General features: G+C 41.4%; 1 protein-coding gene across 1 annotated transcript; it reads left to right on the top strand.

Annotated features, from left to right (window-relative positions):
• The first annotated feature begins 2,550 nt into the window (after positions 1-2,550).
• On the top strand, positions 2,551-13,359 carry LOC138585306 (retinitis pigmentosa 1-like 1 protein). The gene is made up of 5 exons (XM_069657593.1): positions 2,551-2,816; positions 9,047-9,569; positions 12,171-12,341; positions 12,486-13,069; positions 13,206-13,359. Exons 1-5 carry the CDS (start codon positions 2,551-2,553, stop codon positions 13,357-13,359), a joined length of 1,698 nt encoding a protein of 565 aa, XP_069513694.1.
• The last annotated feature ends 3,439 nt before the right edge of the window (positions 13,360-16,798 follow it).

Below are 16,798 nucleotides of genomic sequence, written 5' to 3'. Positions count from 1 at the left end.
TGACATTATTATTTAGGGAACTTGTTCCTCATTTCCTTCAACCACTGTTTCAGTGGCTATCACAGGGATTCAGAAAGAGGGCAATACACTTTGCTACGGTATTGGCTGTGTCCAGTGTCAGCAGTGCAGAACTGGCTACACGTTTTGCATGTGTTTGCCTCAACAGTTCTCCTGTATGGCCTCTTTGGAATGGCTCCATCTTCCACTGTGCTGGTAGGCGCAAAGGTTTGTAGGCTGGTTCCCTGAAAGACTGTCACAGGAAGGACAACTGATACCAGAGCAACATTTTGTCCTGCTGTCCTGGAGACAAACTGAGTTGTCAACAAGGGTCCTGGTGCTGGGGGTGTGACAAACAGATGCCTCTTGCTTGGCCCTTTTGGCAACATGGCACGTGGGACTTGACAAGATCCTCTCTGCCTCTGTTTTGCCTGACCTGCTGCACTCTCAGGCAGCCGGTACTGATGCTGCGGTTGTGGAGGCACGGGTTGAGCAGGGAGAACTCTTGCTGCCTGAAGAGTCTCTGCGGACTCAGGAATGGCCAGAGGTAAAACAGTACCCTGGAGCAGCACAGACAGCTCCTGTCTCTTCTGTCTGTTGTTGTACCACTGAATGAGGGTGTTCTGGTTCACTTCCACCAGCTGAATCTCAGTTTCCTGCATCACCAGAGAGTTTCCAACAACAAGCTGCCTTATCCTGTGATAGTCCCTCAAAATTAAGGACCCCCTTGAATCAGCCCCCTTACCTTTCCTTACTGGGCCTGGGTGAAGGTCGCAGAGTCTTATAAAGACGTTCTCCACCAACTGACAACAGTCTGGCCACTGAGCAGGTGCACTACTCGTGCCTAACATGCAACGGGTTGTGCTCTCCACACCAGGCATATTCAAGGGCTTCTTCGGTGTTCTGAATCGACCACTCAAGAGTCTCTTCTGATGTCGAGCTGCATAAACCACCTGCAGCTTGTCACCTTCATCTAGGCTCTCCCACAGTGCTTTAACAGTACTGGCCTGCTGGTTGCTGAGACAGAGAGAGGTCCGATCACGAAGTTCAACCAGGTACTCGGCCAGTCTGTCCATGTGCTGGTACCCGGGAACATTTTGGTAACCTACAGCCTGCGCAAATAATGAAACAGTTTGAAAAATAAAACACTGACATTTTATGACACACTTGTGATGCTGTGGATTTAAAAAAACATGGGTCCATAAGTATTGTTAACACTGGCACTTAGCCACTTGGCCATTGCAGATGTGCCAGAAGCTAGAAAAAAACATACAGCCATTATTAATACACATATAAAAACTGCAATATGCACAGATAGTATAATCATATTTGCATCACAAATTGTCATTTGCAACGCACTGCACTTGGCCATATTACAATCTTAATAATATGAAGATTAATTGTTCAGCCTTACCAGGAGCTATAGTGCTGGGAGCTAGGGAAGAGTAGGTGCTGGGAGCTGTGGTGATGGAGGTGCTGGGAGCCATGGTGTTGGGAGCCATTGCAGATGTTCCAGACAGACTGGATGTGTCAGGAGTTACAGTTGATGTCACAGGCAGGGTAGACACACTTCAGCCCAGACTGGATGTTTTATGGGCCAGGGAGCTGAGACTGTATGTGCGGTTGGAGGGACCAGAAGTGGGAGCGGAAGGAGCCTGAAGTGCCTCCAGATCCAGCACTGTGGGGTCGTCTGCAACTTCAGCAAAACCCTCATCTTCCTCCACGTCGTCCTCCACGTTATGCTCTTCAACCAGCTGAGCAGTCTCCTCTGAATCAGGGTGCAAAGTGCCTGACCAGTCTGCCGGAACAGATACTGCAACCCTATGAGCTCTTCTGAAACAATCAGAATCGCAATCGGGGTTTATTGCTAAGTAGGTTTACACATAGAAGTAATTTGTTTGGGTAGTAAAGTAAGTAAAGGCAATAAGAATGTAGATATAAAAAACAATACGTCTAATACAAAGTATTTACCACAGGTGTAATTAAAAACTGTACAGATGTGAAGGATATTGGTGAGTTGCAGATAGATGTATAGATGATTATTTACAAAAGTTGATAATAATAATAAAGATGTTTAAAACTGATTTGAATCGCAAACGTGTTAAAGAAAAATGCTTACCTGTGTAAGGGTGGACAGAACTCTGGTACCACCTTCCTTCCAAACAGCTGCTGGTAGTTTTTATTTACATAGTGAAGCAGTTCACCTGAGTAGCTGCGGGAAGCAGATGGTCCAGTCAACAGAGCAGCACTCCCACGGTCTTGGTTCCAGCAGGTACGCCCAAACATTCAGGCTGTTTGCACTGGTTCCTAGAAGTAAATTGTTGAATATTAAAATTTGAAATATTATTGGACTAAATAACACACTAAAACAAACATGTATTAAAGACACAAACCTGGTATGAAGCGGTTAAGGTGTAGATGAAAAGACTCCAAAGATGTAGAGCCTCTTGCACATCTGTATGTACGCACTCCTCCCTTTGTGAGCTCCCCTGTTTTGGTGTAAAGAGCAACACCTGGTGGGTCCTGGATGCACTTGATGTGCTTTTTCTGGACATGCCAGATGTGCTCCATCATCTCCAAGTCAAGCAGGGGAACTCCAAGAGAGTCATTGACATTGGTCCCAATGAGTCCCTGCAGCAGTTGAGTGGTGGTCTCCTCACCCCGGGTTCTCCGCCGGCAATGGAGGACCAGCTCCTCCCTGGACAGATGTTTATTGATGTCGCCCTCAGTGACAGCAGCCAGGCCCTGGGATTGAAGCTGCTGTCTTTTTGCTCCGGCGGCTGCTGGCGTTCAGGTCGCAGTCTCCCCTGGAGGCGTGGGTTCGAATCCCACTTCTGACACACATACATTTTTCCTCACTATACACACTAAACGTTAAGCTGCTGTTTTCTTACTCATAACAAACATGTTTAAATGGCCCATCAGAGTATAGACAAGTAGGACATATATTTATGTTAAATTTCCCAAATGTAGACATTAGGCTACTAATATTTTTTTAACTGATATTATTTGACAGCACAGTGGCAGTGTTGTATTTAAAAAGGAAAAGTAAGATCTCATCAAACAGTTTGAAAAATAATAAGGCATGCAAGGATTACTAAAAGCTTACTGTCCAACATTTCATAGTATGTCTTTTAATAAGTCAATATAATTAAAGGGTAGTAGTAGTTACTTAGATACATCAAGAATGACATGGGCATTTCCTGTAACAGCTCCCTGTTTAGAGATGTTATAAAATAATTGATATGAGCAACAAATACACTCATTCACAGTGAACATAGCAAGAGGCACTTTCTGAAATAAATAATTTCAATCAATAATGTTAAATAACCATTACACTTCCTGACACGGAGATGTGTATATGTGGTCAGATGAGGCCGCCGACTGCCCCCCGGTTGGTAAGTACAAGAGGTTGTTTGAGTACGTTTAGATCTCACTAATTGGATTCTCAACCCCCTGGTTTAAAGTTGACAGGATACAAAAATAGTGACTTATGTCCTGAAAATAAATGGTGATGACACAGATGTACAGGTTTTCTATAGCATGCCACACACACACACACACACACACACACACACACACACACACAGAACAAACACACATGTTCTGTTATGTTGCTTGTAAATTAGAATAGATTACGGTGCATGTCAATGTGTGAATACACATTGGATTCGGGTTTTTTTGTTTATGTATTTATTTCTTTTTTTATAATTATATGTTTTTTTATTAATTTAATTTTAATTTGTTTATTTTATCATTACTACTATTATTTTTTCATATGCAATTCTGATTTGTTGACAAAAATGTGACAATGTTCATGTAAAATTCAATAAAATACTAATTACAAATAAAATAGCATTTGTTTAAACACTGTAGAACTGGAATTTCTTGTGTTGAATTACAACATGTTTTAGAGTTATAAAAGTAACTAATCTTTTCCTTCTGCCTTGCTCACCTTAAACTTGCTGTTTTGAACATCTCAGAGAGAAAGACATAAAACACTTGCAGAAGGATGAATGTAGCAGGATGTTAAATTTAGCATTCTCCAGAGGTTTTTCTTTAAGTACCGGGGCAGGATTTGTCCACAGCATGGGCCTGCTACTGTAGGATTCTGTAAATGTGCTTTGAGTCTAAATGTGTGGCCAAGGCTGCTTCTCTTGGTTATATTTATACTCGCTCCCTGTGATCCTCACTGTGACCTCACTGCGACCTGTAGAGGTTAAAGAGTGAAGCGATGCCAGGCCAGGCCCGTCTCGACACTCATTATCATGAGATTGACACGGGTTCTTAATCGTGTAGATTAAACTGTATTGACAAAGACTTGCATCCTTGCATCTTCTCTCGGTTAACCTAAATGTATTAGCGTCTTATATTAACAGGGTTTGGCAGGTGACCTATTCTGGGTGTGTTCCTGTCCTTCCTCAGGATGGAGGGACACATGACGACTGGTGGATGAACAGGTTTAATATTTGCAAGAGGCATGTTTTTAAAATTCATTTTATGAACTTCAGATAGGCAGCTGCATTCAACAAGGAATGTAAAGAACATCAGTATCACATACATACAACAATTTTATATCCTTTTAACAGTTTATATTTAATTCATTTTTTTTAAATAAAATGCTGAATTTAATGCTGCTACTTTTTTTTGTGAACTGCAGGCGTTTTTAATGTCCTTTTAGTCTAACATTTATAACTTTCGGCTGGCTGGCATGCAGCTTGTAGTAATGCAAAGACATTACAATGTCAGTATTTGTGACCATCAGTGTACCCTTAATGTGATCAGTAATTCTTTTTAACCTTCAAACTGAGGCAAAACATCAAAGTCTAACCCTTTAACTGGGGTCATTTATTAAGCTTTAAACTTCCTGGGTGTAATGCTTTCGTAGGACTAACATACCTTGACTCCTGCTGCACAGCAGGTTGCACACTGATTAGTCCTGATATTTAAACTGCAGCCGGGAGGGGGGAGGGCTAAGCCCGGGTGCCAGTGCACACGTGCAAGCTCGATGGATGTCAAGCTTGTCATGGCGTCCTGCTCTGACCGGATTCAAACCGCATCCACATGTCGGAAGATAAACAGCTGAAGGCCTGCTAATCATATTTAATTTTAATTAATGCGGACTAAGTTCAAGGTAATCATTTCTTTGTGGTGTTAAAACTCTGAGAGGTTAACGGTGGAAGGCGGAGTCACTTGTCCCAGAGGCATAAGAGCCGTTCTGTGGAACACAGACTCAGAAATTTAGTTATCTCCTCACAATAATTCCTGACTGATCTGAGTCAGACTGCGTAGCGTAACATCTGACTCTGAGAAGCGAGAGGAGGGACCTTCCTTGCACAGGAAAGTCCACAATCAAAATGACTATACCCCGTTCTCAGCATTTCTCGCTCACCGTCATGACTCAGCAAGGGGGGGTCTCTCTGTTATTTTCTCCCATGAGTCAGGGCACAATAAATCTGCCCCCACCACGACCCATCAAGCTCCTTAAGACTGGAGACAGATGGCTGTGTGTGCATGTGTGTAGGCTTTGTGGGAGTGGGTGCTCCTGTGATGAAGCACTTCTCACAACTCCCGGCATCACAGGGAGGGGTCGGCACGCCGCCTGTGAGCCTCTGATAAGGGTTACCCCTCACGTATTCTGTGGCAGATCCTTTGTCCTTGAAAAGAGCGAGCTGACCCCGACTGATATTCAGAAGAGGAAAGTGGCGTTTAAAAAATAGCTCCACGCGCTGTGACCTGTGCAACATGTGAGGCATGTATGATGAGATGTTGCATTTCACATGTTCTGTCACAACAATCTGTCAGGAGACTCTGCCAATCAGGCAGCTGGATTTAAGTAGGCCAATTAGCCTTTTGTTAGGATTACAGTGCCATGGAAAGGCAATAGGTAATTTAAATGCCACCATCTTTGAACAGTGGTCTTGATATAAACCTTCAGACGACTTTTTTCTGATATAAAATCAAACATTAAAGCTGAATTTAAAGGTTTTTGTCGTATTCTCTAATTTTCACCTAAACCTTAAACTCAAGGCAACATCCTGTCCCAGAGTTATATATTCGAGCAGAGCTCCTACAGATTTTAGTCACTGGAAAATACAAGGTGGCAGGTTTTGTGCATCTAAAAATAAAGAGCAATGTTTCCTGTTTTGAACTCGAGCTCAAGAGCAACACAGAGAGATATCGATCATAAAGGAGGTAGGCGTATCAATTTATCTCCATCAACACTATGAGTGACATTTTTCTCAGTAAGTGACAAACAGAGCGCTCAGATGTCCTGACAGTGATGGGTTTACTTTGCTTTTTCTTCACTTGATGCTGTCGCTATCCTGTCATAATGAAAATAATATGCTGTTATATCTCTCCAACAGAAGGTTGTTTATATTGTTGAGAGTCATTCTAGGAAATGAAAGACACTAACAGTTATCCCTGTCTTCCATAAAGAAAACAAACCAGTAATGAGTTTGTTACCTTGAGTGTTCTTTCTCAGGTATAAGTCTAAATAACATGTAGTGTATCAGACATGGCATGGCAGAAGCTACATCCATGTAAGGGTGACAAAGGACAAAAGGTGGCAGGTAAAGACTGAACATTATGCCTAGTCATTGTCACTGAGCCTTCAGCTGCTTTCTTAAAGCGTGTTAAACTCCCTTTATGCAACGGTGAGGTCCGAGTCATGTGTCCAAAGCCTCAGCAGATTTCAGTCCAATCTCAGAGTGATTAGCGAGGCTTTTCATTCTATCCTTAGCTTCCCATGGATGTGATTAGCAGGTAGGCCCGCTTCTGGAGGGAGGCTTTTGAACTGGCTCCTTGTTCTCCCTGCTCGCATGAGCTCTGGTGTTTCTTTGGGAGTTTACGTCTTACACGCTGCGGCTTTGGGACTATTTACTTTCAGTTTGGTTGTTATACGATGGAGGATCATGTGAGTATATATTTTGATTGTATATATTTTACTTTTTGGCTGGATTACTTTAAATATTCATCAAATTTAAAATGAAAAACAACAGTAACAGACATCAATGCAAAGTGTGTGTTGTTTGCACAAAGAAAGGATGTATGATGCTTTTTAACTGGATGAACTCGGGCCGGCCTGTGAGCAGGATGTGATTCTTATTTTCCTCCTTTGAACTTTTTTAGGAGCCTCACTTTGCAGATACCTTAGGGATATATAGCATTATTCAAGGGATCCAAGGCCACATATGTTTCCTGGTCATGTTGAATAAAGAAAAATACTTTTTGCATTTGTAATCCATCTAGAAGAACTTTGTGTGAAAAGCAGCAGCTAGTCTGCAGAATCATTTTTGAAACAACAATGCTCTGTAACTTTGCAAACTGGAGCAGATAATATTACTTATAAGTATGTCGTGTTATCCTTATACCGGTATATCAATTTTAACCGCTATAATTAGTAGTTGTATTAAAATTCTAATCATCATCATCAAAACTTTTCTGTTGCACCTGTAAAGTCGCAATCCTGCAAAAAGATCTTGAACCTATATTTTCACAGATTGTTGTGTAACCCTCAAACATATGAGTAGTAATGCACTTCTGTACTGTTAAGTTTGCTGTCATGCTTTGGTTTATTTTTGAGGTCATAAAACATAATTGTGCAGGATCCAGTGAAACAAATGATATGACTGATATAATAACAGCATTACATGTATAAGCAAATCTGAATTCATTTAACCGAGTTAATCTCCAAAATCCCGGATAATGCAGGACAGAATGTTTTTCTGCACAAGTTATATTTTTTGTAAGACAAGCAAAATGCCTGTGTAGGCTATAAATATACTGCAGGCTCAACCTCAAGACATAAGGGCCAAGTTTGGCAATATGACATGCAAGATTATTTACAACAATCAATCACTTCTTCCTGCCAAAATTCTTCAGCTAGCAGAAACACTTGCTTCTTTAGTTGCGAATCTACGACATTGCTAATACAAGAACAACGGCCAAACCTGTTCTTTAAACGTGTCAGTCAAGCTTAGCCTATTTTGGAGTCATAGAATTTGACTCATATTTATGATATAAAAACAAAGATATATTTTTTGCATCCCTTTCCATCTTTGCCTGCTGTGTTGTCACAGTAAGAATACATAGTGCTTATTGCAGCTAACACTGCTTTTCATAGGTAATCCTTGCATTATTGACTGCAGGAACAACTGGCTGAGAACGTATTGTCATTGCATATGCTCTTCACTGACAATCACAGTGACAATCACTGAGGTGATGTCCACTTTCACACCTAGCAGAGACTTAAGCTCGTTATTTAAAGTCACTGGGGGGATTTATTTGTGGTTTCATCCTCGTTATCCCTGTCTTCGTTTACTCTTTGATCTTCTTTGCAGTCTGTACATACAGTATTTAGCAACCACGTTACGTGTATCCTTTCAACAGCTGCATAACTGTAAATCTATTCTTAGTCCGGACTTATTTGTAATATTTGTGTACAGCAATATACTGGCATAGTGTGCACAAAGAGTATGAAAAGTACATAAAGAAGTGAAGAAATGCAGGTTAGTGTCAGACCTTATGTCAACAACACAACCATCCTACGAGTTACAAAGATTCTTAGAAGATGTAAGACAGCATTAGGCTGCTTACATCAACGGCCAAAAGTGTTTCTTTGCAGGGATTTTCACAGGTGAGCCCTAAGTAAACCCTGATCAAACATGTTTACAAAGTACTCTAGTCTTAAGGACTTTAGAGAGGGCCACACTGGGTTACCTGGGAAAGCTAAAATGGGCATAAAAATACAAGGGCAAGGAAGATCTGCACGCAGGTGAGACGAATATAAAAAGTTACGTGTAAAGGAAACAGATTTTTATCATGTTTTTGTTTCTCTGCTTTGCAGTGAGCATTTAACTAACCAGTTTAAGCTGTGTTGTAACATGTTCTCCACCTCTTGTTTTAATTTCTCCTTCAGCCTAGGATGCGTGCTAGCCATGCAGATGTGTGGTGCAAGCATGAGAGGCATGATTACCCCCTGTAGCTGTGTGCCTGAGCTGACCTGCCGTCTTCAGTTGCTCACGTGAGACCATCCTTAATCCAGAGCAGAGGGACTGCCATCCAAAATGTCCTCCCACAAACGCAACTTCCAGTGCTTCAATGCTTTAGGTGGAGAAGGCTCCCACAGGTCTTCTCATCCCTTCAAGCATCACACCACCCGTCTTCCCCGGATCCCCCAGCATGGCATGGTGGCCCACCCGGACCCTCTGGAGGAATGCTACCTCTGCTCTGATTATAGACATGCCCAGGCCCTGGAGGCATTAGAGACTCATGTCACACCTTTTTGTCACACTCACAGTCCATATCACCACCATCATCCACACCAGTATGTTCTCAGGAGACCCACCAGGCCCGAGGAGCACCCTTTGGCACATTCAGGCCACGAACGCCACATTCATCATAGCAGGCACAAGAGGGTGGTGCTGGTGAAGAACAGCGACCCCGCATTCAGGAAGACCATCGTCCTGCACCACAGGAGTCTACGCAGCTTTGGGCTTTTCTTAGAGGAAGTTTCTGAGCTCATGCAGTACCACATCAGGAAGTTGTACACTGCGGAGGGCCGCAAGGTGAGGTCATAAACACCTGGAACTTAAAGATTAAGTGCAGATATGTTTAGTCTTTATTGATGCTCTCTTACACAATCTGCAGAGAGTCTGGGAGTACCTGGTTGGTATGAAATGTGGTTCTATTATGTCTTCAGGAAACTTCTCCCACAATTAATACCTTCACATGTGCTTTAGTGAATTGAAAGGGATGGCCGAATCTGAAACTGACAGAAGTACTAGAGTTTGAGTTGCGTTGGTCTTTGTTAATCTGGCTTTAAAAAAATCCACTAAAAATGTGTTTGTTTGAGGGGTTTCTTTACACGTAGCTGTTATGCATGCCTCAGATGAAAAAAGAGTGGAAGAGAGGCCTCTAGTGACAGGAATGATTTCTTTCTAAATCCCAGCAGAGAGCTTTGTCAACCATCAGCCCAAGTGCAAACATTTAAAAAAAAAAGTAATTTTAAACATTGTAAATGTGGTACTGTAGCTAATTTAACATAAAAAGTGTCATTATGGCATGCAGAACATCAATGTCAAAGACAATTTCTTTCGTAATAATAGAGATAAAAGCAGCATGAAAGGATCTCAAAAGCACTATAAATCAAAATGCATTATCTCATCTCATTGTCTCTAAACAGCATTTTAATGTCCTGGACTGATTTTCGTACCATACATTACATTTAATTGGAAAAGTATTACACAGATTGCAGAGTGGTGCCTATTTTTTCATGAAAATGATTAAGAACTTTGGGTCATTTTTTTTTACAGTAAAAGGATATTTTAAGCTTAATTTTAAATCCTTTACCATCTATAATTTGTCACTCAAAGTATTTCTGAAAAGGAAAGTCCACCTTGTGCTTTAGTGCCCCGCTGAAATGGACCGAAACATCAAACACCTGATTTTTGTTATTTTGTGTTTGACCGCTCAGAATGTTTTCATTTTTTAAGAAGACAACAAAAAATTTTCAACATTTAAACAGCATATACAATCAAACTATATCCGTTTCATTTACTCTGCACTCAGTAGTTTGTTATAATCAGGGTCTACTGGGACAAATATTTTGAGTGTGTGCACGAGGGAATGAAGCAGGGATATTCCCTTACACATACATTCAGATTGTGGGTATCTCTCCAAACCCCATTAATCTTGGTCAAATCAGAGCTATTTTTGAGAGAGAAAAAACAGGTCAATGTTGCAACTCCACTGCCTCTACTTTGATACCAGAGGTATCTCAGAAATGTGTCTTCCACAGTGGCAATTAATTATCTTCACTCGGGCTCGGTGTGTCCGCGGATGAAGCCATTCATCTGCCTTTACCAACAGCACATTTAAAATTGAAAACTGCACTTTCATCAAAACTGACTGCTCATAAGAAAAAATATAATCAACCAAACTCTCAATAGTGAAGTCTACATGTTTTCTCTGAGTTAGTTTAGTGTCAGTAGTGACAAGAAGCAAAAGCAGCAGTGTTCAGTGTAAAGTGCTATGAAATCGTAAAAGTGCACTCGGAAAACACAAATTAAGTTGTGATAACAGAATGTAACAGTTTGATCTACACACGACGCCAACACAAACATGCATTAGAAAATTAACATACATCTTAATTTAAATTAGTGTTATCTGTGATTTGATGTTATTTTAAGATGTAGAAGTAGTAAATGTCATTGTCACTGTTATGTTAGTGTCTCAAACCAGCATCTGCATAACCTAAAATGAGTGACGAATGACGAGTGATGAAACATACATAGTGTAATCCGAAAACCTGAAAGGGTCTGAAAATGTTACAATAGAAAAACATGATGAATACTATTTTAGTATCCTCACGCCACTGTTTGCGATTCTATACTATTTAATTTACTGCTTTCAGTCACCCAGCAAGCTTGGCAAACTGCTGAACAATACCAACAGCTATTACAAGTGACAATGGCGGCTCAACATTGCAGGAATGCACCATCATCTGTCAAATTCCCTGAGATCATCCTGGATTAAGATATTTATCTTGTCGTGACTCACTGCTCGACTCGCAGCCTTCTGCTGCAGGATTTAGGGCATCCAGCTGCACAAAAGAGGGAACCAGTCCGAGACTCAATTAAATATTCCCATCGTAACACTCGTTTCTTAAATGTTTCCCTACAAAAGTTTAGTGAAAAAGCGTATATATAAATCCTGACAATAAAGTCAGACCAACAAATGTACATTTTAACATGTTTTAGACATATCTCTATACAGGAAATACAGGGCAGCAAATACATACAAATACAAATGCCTCTTAAAGGCAGAGTTTATGAAACTGTTACAACTGTGGTAGATTGCACCCTACATGCAGGTTGAGTGTGGCAGGAAAACAGATCCTCTGTACAGCTTATATAGCGATATGCCTTGTTGTACTTTCTCAATAGTTCTGCTTTTCTGCACACACCTACATGGCAAAGAGGGACTGACCCAAAATAGATCTGAGTGAGGGTATGTTTGAAATTGCACCAACTCAATCCCACCTTTAAATTATGGCATGTCCATGGTATCTCAACCAAACAGTTTCAAATGTTACATTTATGCTTGTTATCATCACTGCCCTTATGAACTTTATTTAGTCAAAAACACTTTCTGTTCTTCTATTTCAGATTGACAATGTTCAGAGTCTTATTCAGTGCCCCAGTGTCGTTGTCTGTGTGGGACGTGAGCCCTCCCACCCTTCAGTTGTGGACAATTTTCGGAAAACTTCTGATGACAAACTCCCAAAGCTGAGGTCACGCTTCAGTAGCTGCAATGAGGGAAATCAGGGTATGAGAAACAATTGATGTCACAGCCTGCATTTCTTTCATTAATTACATTTTAAACACTGTTTTGTGGATAACAGCCTGCAGTATACAGTATGATTGTATGGATTAATTTAAAGATACTAATTTCTGTTTTCTGTCTTTGTTACGGTCTTGATGGTAACCAAAGGACTAACACCAAAGAAAGGGGTCATCACTCCAAAACCGGAATCTGTCAACAGATCTACCGGTCATTCAGTAACATCTGACAAGTCATTACCCGATGGAACTGACTCACCTGATAATGTGGATTCTGGCCAGGTCACTGCTGATGGAATAAGGGAGGATGATATAGAGAAACGAGTGCGTGTGAATGAAGATGGCAGTTTGTCTATGGAAATGAAAGTACGCTTCCGGCTACAAAATGACGACACACTACATTGGTCGACAGAAGTAAGAAAGACAGCAGGGAGGACCGGTGATTACCTTCAAGGTCCCAATAACCCTTATTTTGCACAGGTTAGTGATCGAAGCTGTTCAGAATCTGACAACATCTTTGCTGATGACCACGATGAGGCTTACATCCATAGGCGCCATCAAAGACATATAGAGGTGGATCACTGTCCTCAGTGCTGCAGTCACTGCCAGGACTATGACATCTGGAAAAACATCAGTGGTACACCAGGAGCAAGTCCACACGTTCAGACTTCCAGCTCAAGCGCATCCTCACATACAGTGGTCTCTAGAAAGACTGTGGTCGAAAGGCAAACTATGTCTAGGTCAAGTGAAGACAATACGGAACAAGTGGTGGAGAGAGAAACCTGTGTGAAGACTGTTGAGGCAGCTGAAACTATAGAGTACTGCACTATCAGGAATGAGACTTGCTCACCAATATCCAAGGCGCATTCCCCCACACTGGAAGAGTCCGAGGCATGTGTTGACGGTTCCCAGAATGACCAGGCCAATGACCAAACTGCTCAAACATCAGAGCAGGAAGAACAAACAGGATCTGCTCAAGAGGAAGATCAAAATGATGAAGATGATGTCCAATTGAGTGTTTCAAGAGCATCCTCCCGTCATTTATCCCCGAGCCCTACAGATAAGGCCTCGAATGCTTCAGGGACCTCAAGCAAGTCAAGAAAATCCAAACAATCATACACTTGCAATTGTGATCCTGAGGGTGATGTTAAAGAAGAAATCAAATCCCATGCTGAAGATGAACATGAGATACAAAGAGATCAATCAAGTGCCATGTCTGTCAAATCAAATGCCACTGGCAAGACTGAAGACGTACAGATTACAAATTCTGAAGATGTAGAGGAGGAAAGCTCCCAAAGTGCCATGTCAGTTCTTTCAAATGCCTCCACAAAATCTAAACACGATGCTTTGGATGTTACAGCTGAGGAATTACAACCACATGACGACAAAGAAACACAAGAAAGACCATCAAGTAGCATGTCTGTTAAATCTGCTAAATCTGAGAAATCAATGGCGTCAGAAGTGGCAGCTGAACAACATGAATCACAAGAGGATGTTGTTGAAGAAAGAGCCTTAAGTTCTATGTCATCAAAATCCAATGTCTCAATTAAATCAAAGGGATCAAGAGTCTCCTCTCTCGCAGATAAAGAACAAGCTGAGGAAGAAACTGAGCAAAGGACACCCAGTTCAATGTCAGCTACATCAAACGCCTCTGCAGGATCTAAAACATCTGAAGCATCTGCACAGGAAAGCGTTCAAAATCCAGCTGAAGAAAATGAAACAGAACAGAGAGCCCAAAGCTCAATGTCTGTAAAGTCAAATGTTTCTGTAAAATCGAATAAGTCAACAACTTCTGAATCTAAACTCCAAGAAAATTCAGAGGACAAATGTGTGGATAGTGTACATTCTGCAAATATTGATGAAGACGAAGCTGAAGAGACTGGAGAAGATGACAAGAGAGTGCCAAGTGTTATGTCTTTAAAATCAAATACCTCTGGAAGATCTAAACATTCAAATACATCTAAGCTAAAAGATGAAGAAAATTCTATGGGAGATACTCAGGAGAGAGCACCTAGTGCCTCTGAAATTGAAGATCAACAAATGAATGACGAAGTGCAAGATACAGATGCAAGAACATCTAGTGCTTTGTCAGGAGTCACATCCAATAAAGCCGGCAGTGTAGAGGAGGTAGTGGAAACCGTGGAAAGAGTTCCAAGTACGATGTCAGTAAAATCCATCAAGTCAAATTCATCTGCGAGGTCTAGAAAATCTAAAAAATCGAATGCATCTAAATCAAAACAGGCTGAAAATAAAGAAAGTGAAAGAGCATCTAGTGTCATGTCAGCGAGGTCCATCAGGTCAGATGTGTCTGCAACATCTAAAAAGTCAAAATGCTCTGAAAAAATTACAGTAAACGCTGAAGATGAGGAAGAACAAATGGAGAGAACACCTAGTGCCATGTCAGCCAAGTCTAATGCATCTGCAAGATCTAGACAATCAAAGAGATCTGACCTTCAGGCTAGAGCGAGCGCTGACATTTCAGATGATGGAAATGCTGAGGGGGAACATGAGGGGAGACCACAAAGTAAATTGTCAATCAAATCAATCAAGTCTGAGAAGTCCAATATTTCTGCAAAATCTTGCAAATCTAAATCATCTGAAATCCCTAATGAGGAAGGTGAGGGAAAATATGAGAATGGAAATGATGAAGAGCAAACTGAAGAAAATTGCAAAGTTGACGCTGAGGAAACACTAAGCTCCTGCAATGTTTCAGAGAGAGCATCTAGCGTTATGTCAGAAAAATCATTCAAGTCAAAATCATCAGCAATATCCAGTAAGTCAAATGTAAGTGAAATGTCAGCACAATCTGCAAAGTCCAAAGCCTCTGCAGTATCTACAAAATCAAAGGCCTCTGAAGTACCTCCCAACCATGATGATGACAATTGTGTTGAAGGAGATGCTGAGCAGGAGACCATCGAGAGATCACCTAGCTGCGTGTCGGATAAATCCTGCAAATCAAACATTTCAGCAAGATCGAGTAAGTCAAAATGCTGTGATGGTTCAGACAGAGAAAATATGACTGAAAATGAGGACGATCGGGTACCTAGTGCAATGTCAGTAAAATCAGCACACTCAAATGTGTCAGCCAAATCAGCACATTCAAATATTTCTGCCAAATCTAAGATATCAAAACACAGTGGTGTTTCAGCTGAAGAAAATTCTGCGGATCATTTAGAAAACAGTGAAAGAGCTCCCAGCAATATGTCAATTACATCTGCTAAATCTACAAAGTCGAATGCTTCAGCAATATCTAGGAAATCAAGAAGTTCTGCAAATCCTTCTGAAAACTGTGGCGATACGTCTGAAGAAATCGCTATTGAAGGGGACACTGATTGGAGATCAATGAGCTCAATGTCAATACGGTCAGTTCAGTCAGGCATTTCTATAAGATCTAATAGGTCAAAATGTTCTGCTCGAGTCCTGGCTGAGGACAGCATTGAGAGCTCTACTGAGGAAAATGACAAAGAGCAAACTGAAGAAAGAGCACCAAGCTGTTTTTCAGCCAAATCGGTCCAGTCGCATGTTTCTGAAAGATCGAGTAAGTCTGCAGAGAGAGCACAGAGTGCAGTGTCTGCCAAAACTGCAAAGTCACATGCTTCTACAAAATCAGTCAAATCAGAAGTTTCTGAAGTACGCTCTGGGAAAACACCTGGCATTCCTGATGAAGGAGATGGTGAGGAGGAAACTCAAGAGAGAACACAGAGTGCCATGTCAGCTAAAACTGCAAAGTCAACTAATTCTGCAAAATCTAAATCGAAGGGGCTTGATGATCCAGCTGAAGAAAATGCGACTGATCATGAGGAACATACAGAGAGACCTCCAAGCAATACGTCAGTCAGATCAGCCACATCAAATGTTTCGAAGACATCTAAAAGGTCGACAGTTTCTGAGGTTCACTTGGAAAACTGTGTTGACGTTTCAGCAGAAAATAGTTTAGAGGGCCCTGATGAAGGAAATGAAAATGAACAAACTGAGGAAAGAGCCCCAAGCTGCATGTCACTCAAATCGGTCCAGTCACATGTTTCTGAAAGATCTAGTAAGTCTGCAGAGAGAGCGCCTAGTGCTGTGTCAGCTAAATCAGCAAAGTCACATGTTTCTACAAAATCAATCAAATCAGTAGCTTCTGAAGTACGTTCTGCCAAAGCTACTCCCACGCCTGATGCAGGAGATGATGAGGAGCAAACTCAGGAGAGAGCAGAGAGTGCCATGTCAGCCAAAACTGGAAAGTCAGCTATTTCTGCAAAATCTTCTAAGTCAATACGACTGGATGGTCCAACTGAAGAAAATACAGCCGATCGTGAGGAAGACGCAGAGAGGACTCCAAGTAAAATGTCAGTCAGATCAGGCAAATCAGGCAAGTCAAATGTTTCTGTTTCTAAAAGATCCAAAGTTTCTGAGGTGCCATTGGAAAGTTGTGTTGATAATCCTGAGGAAAGCACTGCTGAAGGTGAGAG

The sequence above is a fragment of the Semicossyphus pulcher genome, unplaced genomic scaffold (genome assembly GCF_022749685.1).
Source record: "Semicossyphus pulcher isolate SPU_LCO1_2020_fin unplaced genomic scaffold, fSemPul1.0.p SCAF_11, whole genome shotgun sequence".
In the NCBI taxonomy this organism is placed as follows: Eukaryota; Metazoa; Chordata; class Actinopteri; order Labriformes; family Labridae; genus Semicossyphus; species Semicossyphus pulcher.
This window is presented reverse-complemented; position numbering and strand designations above follow the sequence as displayed.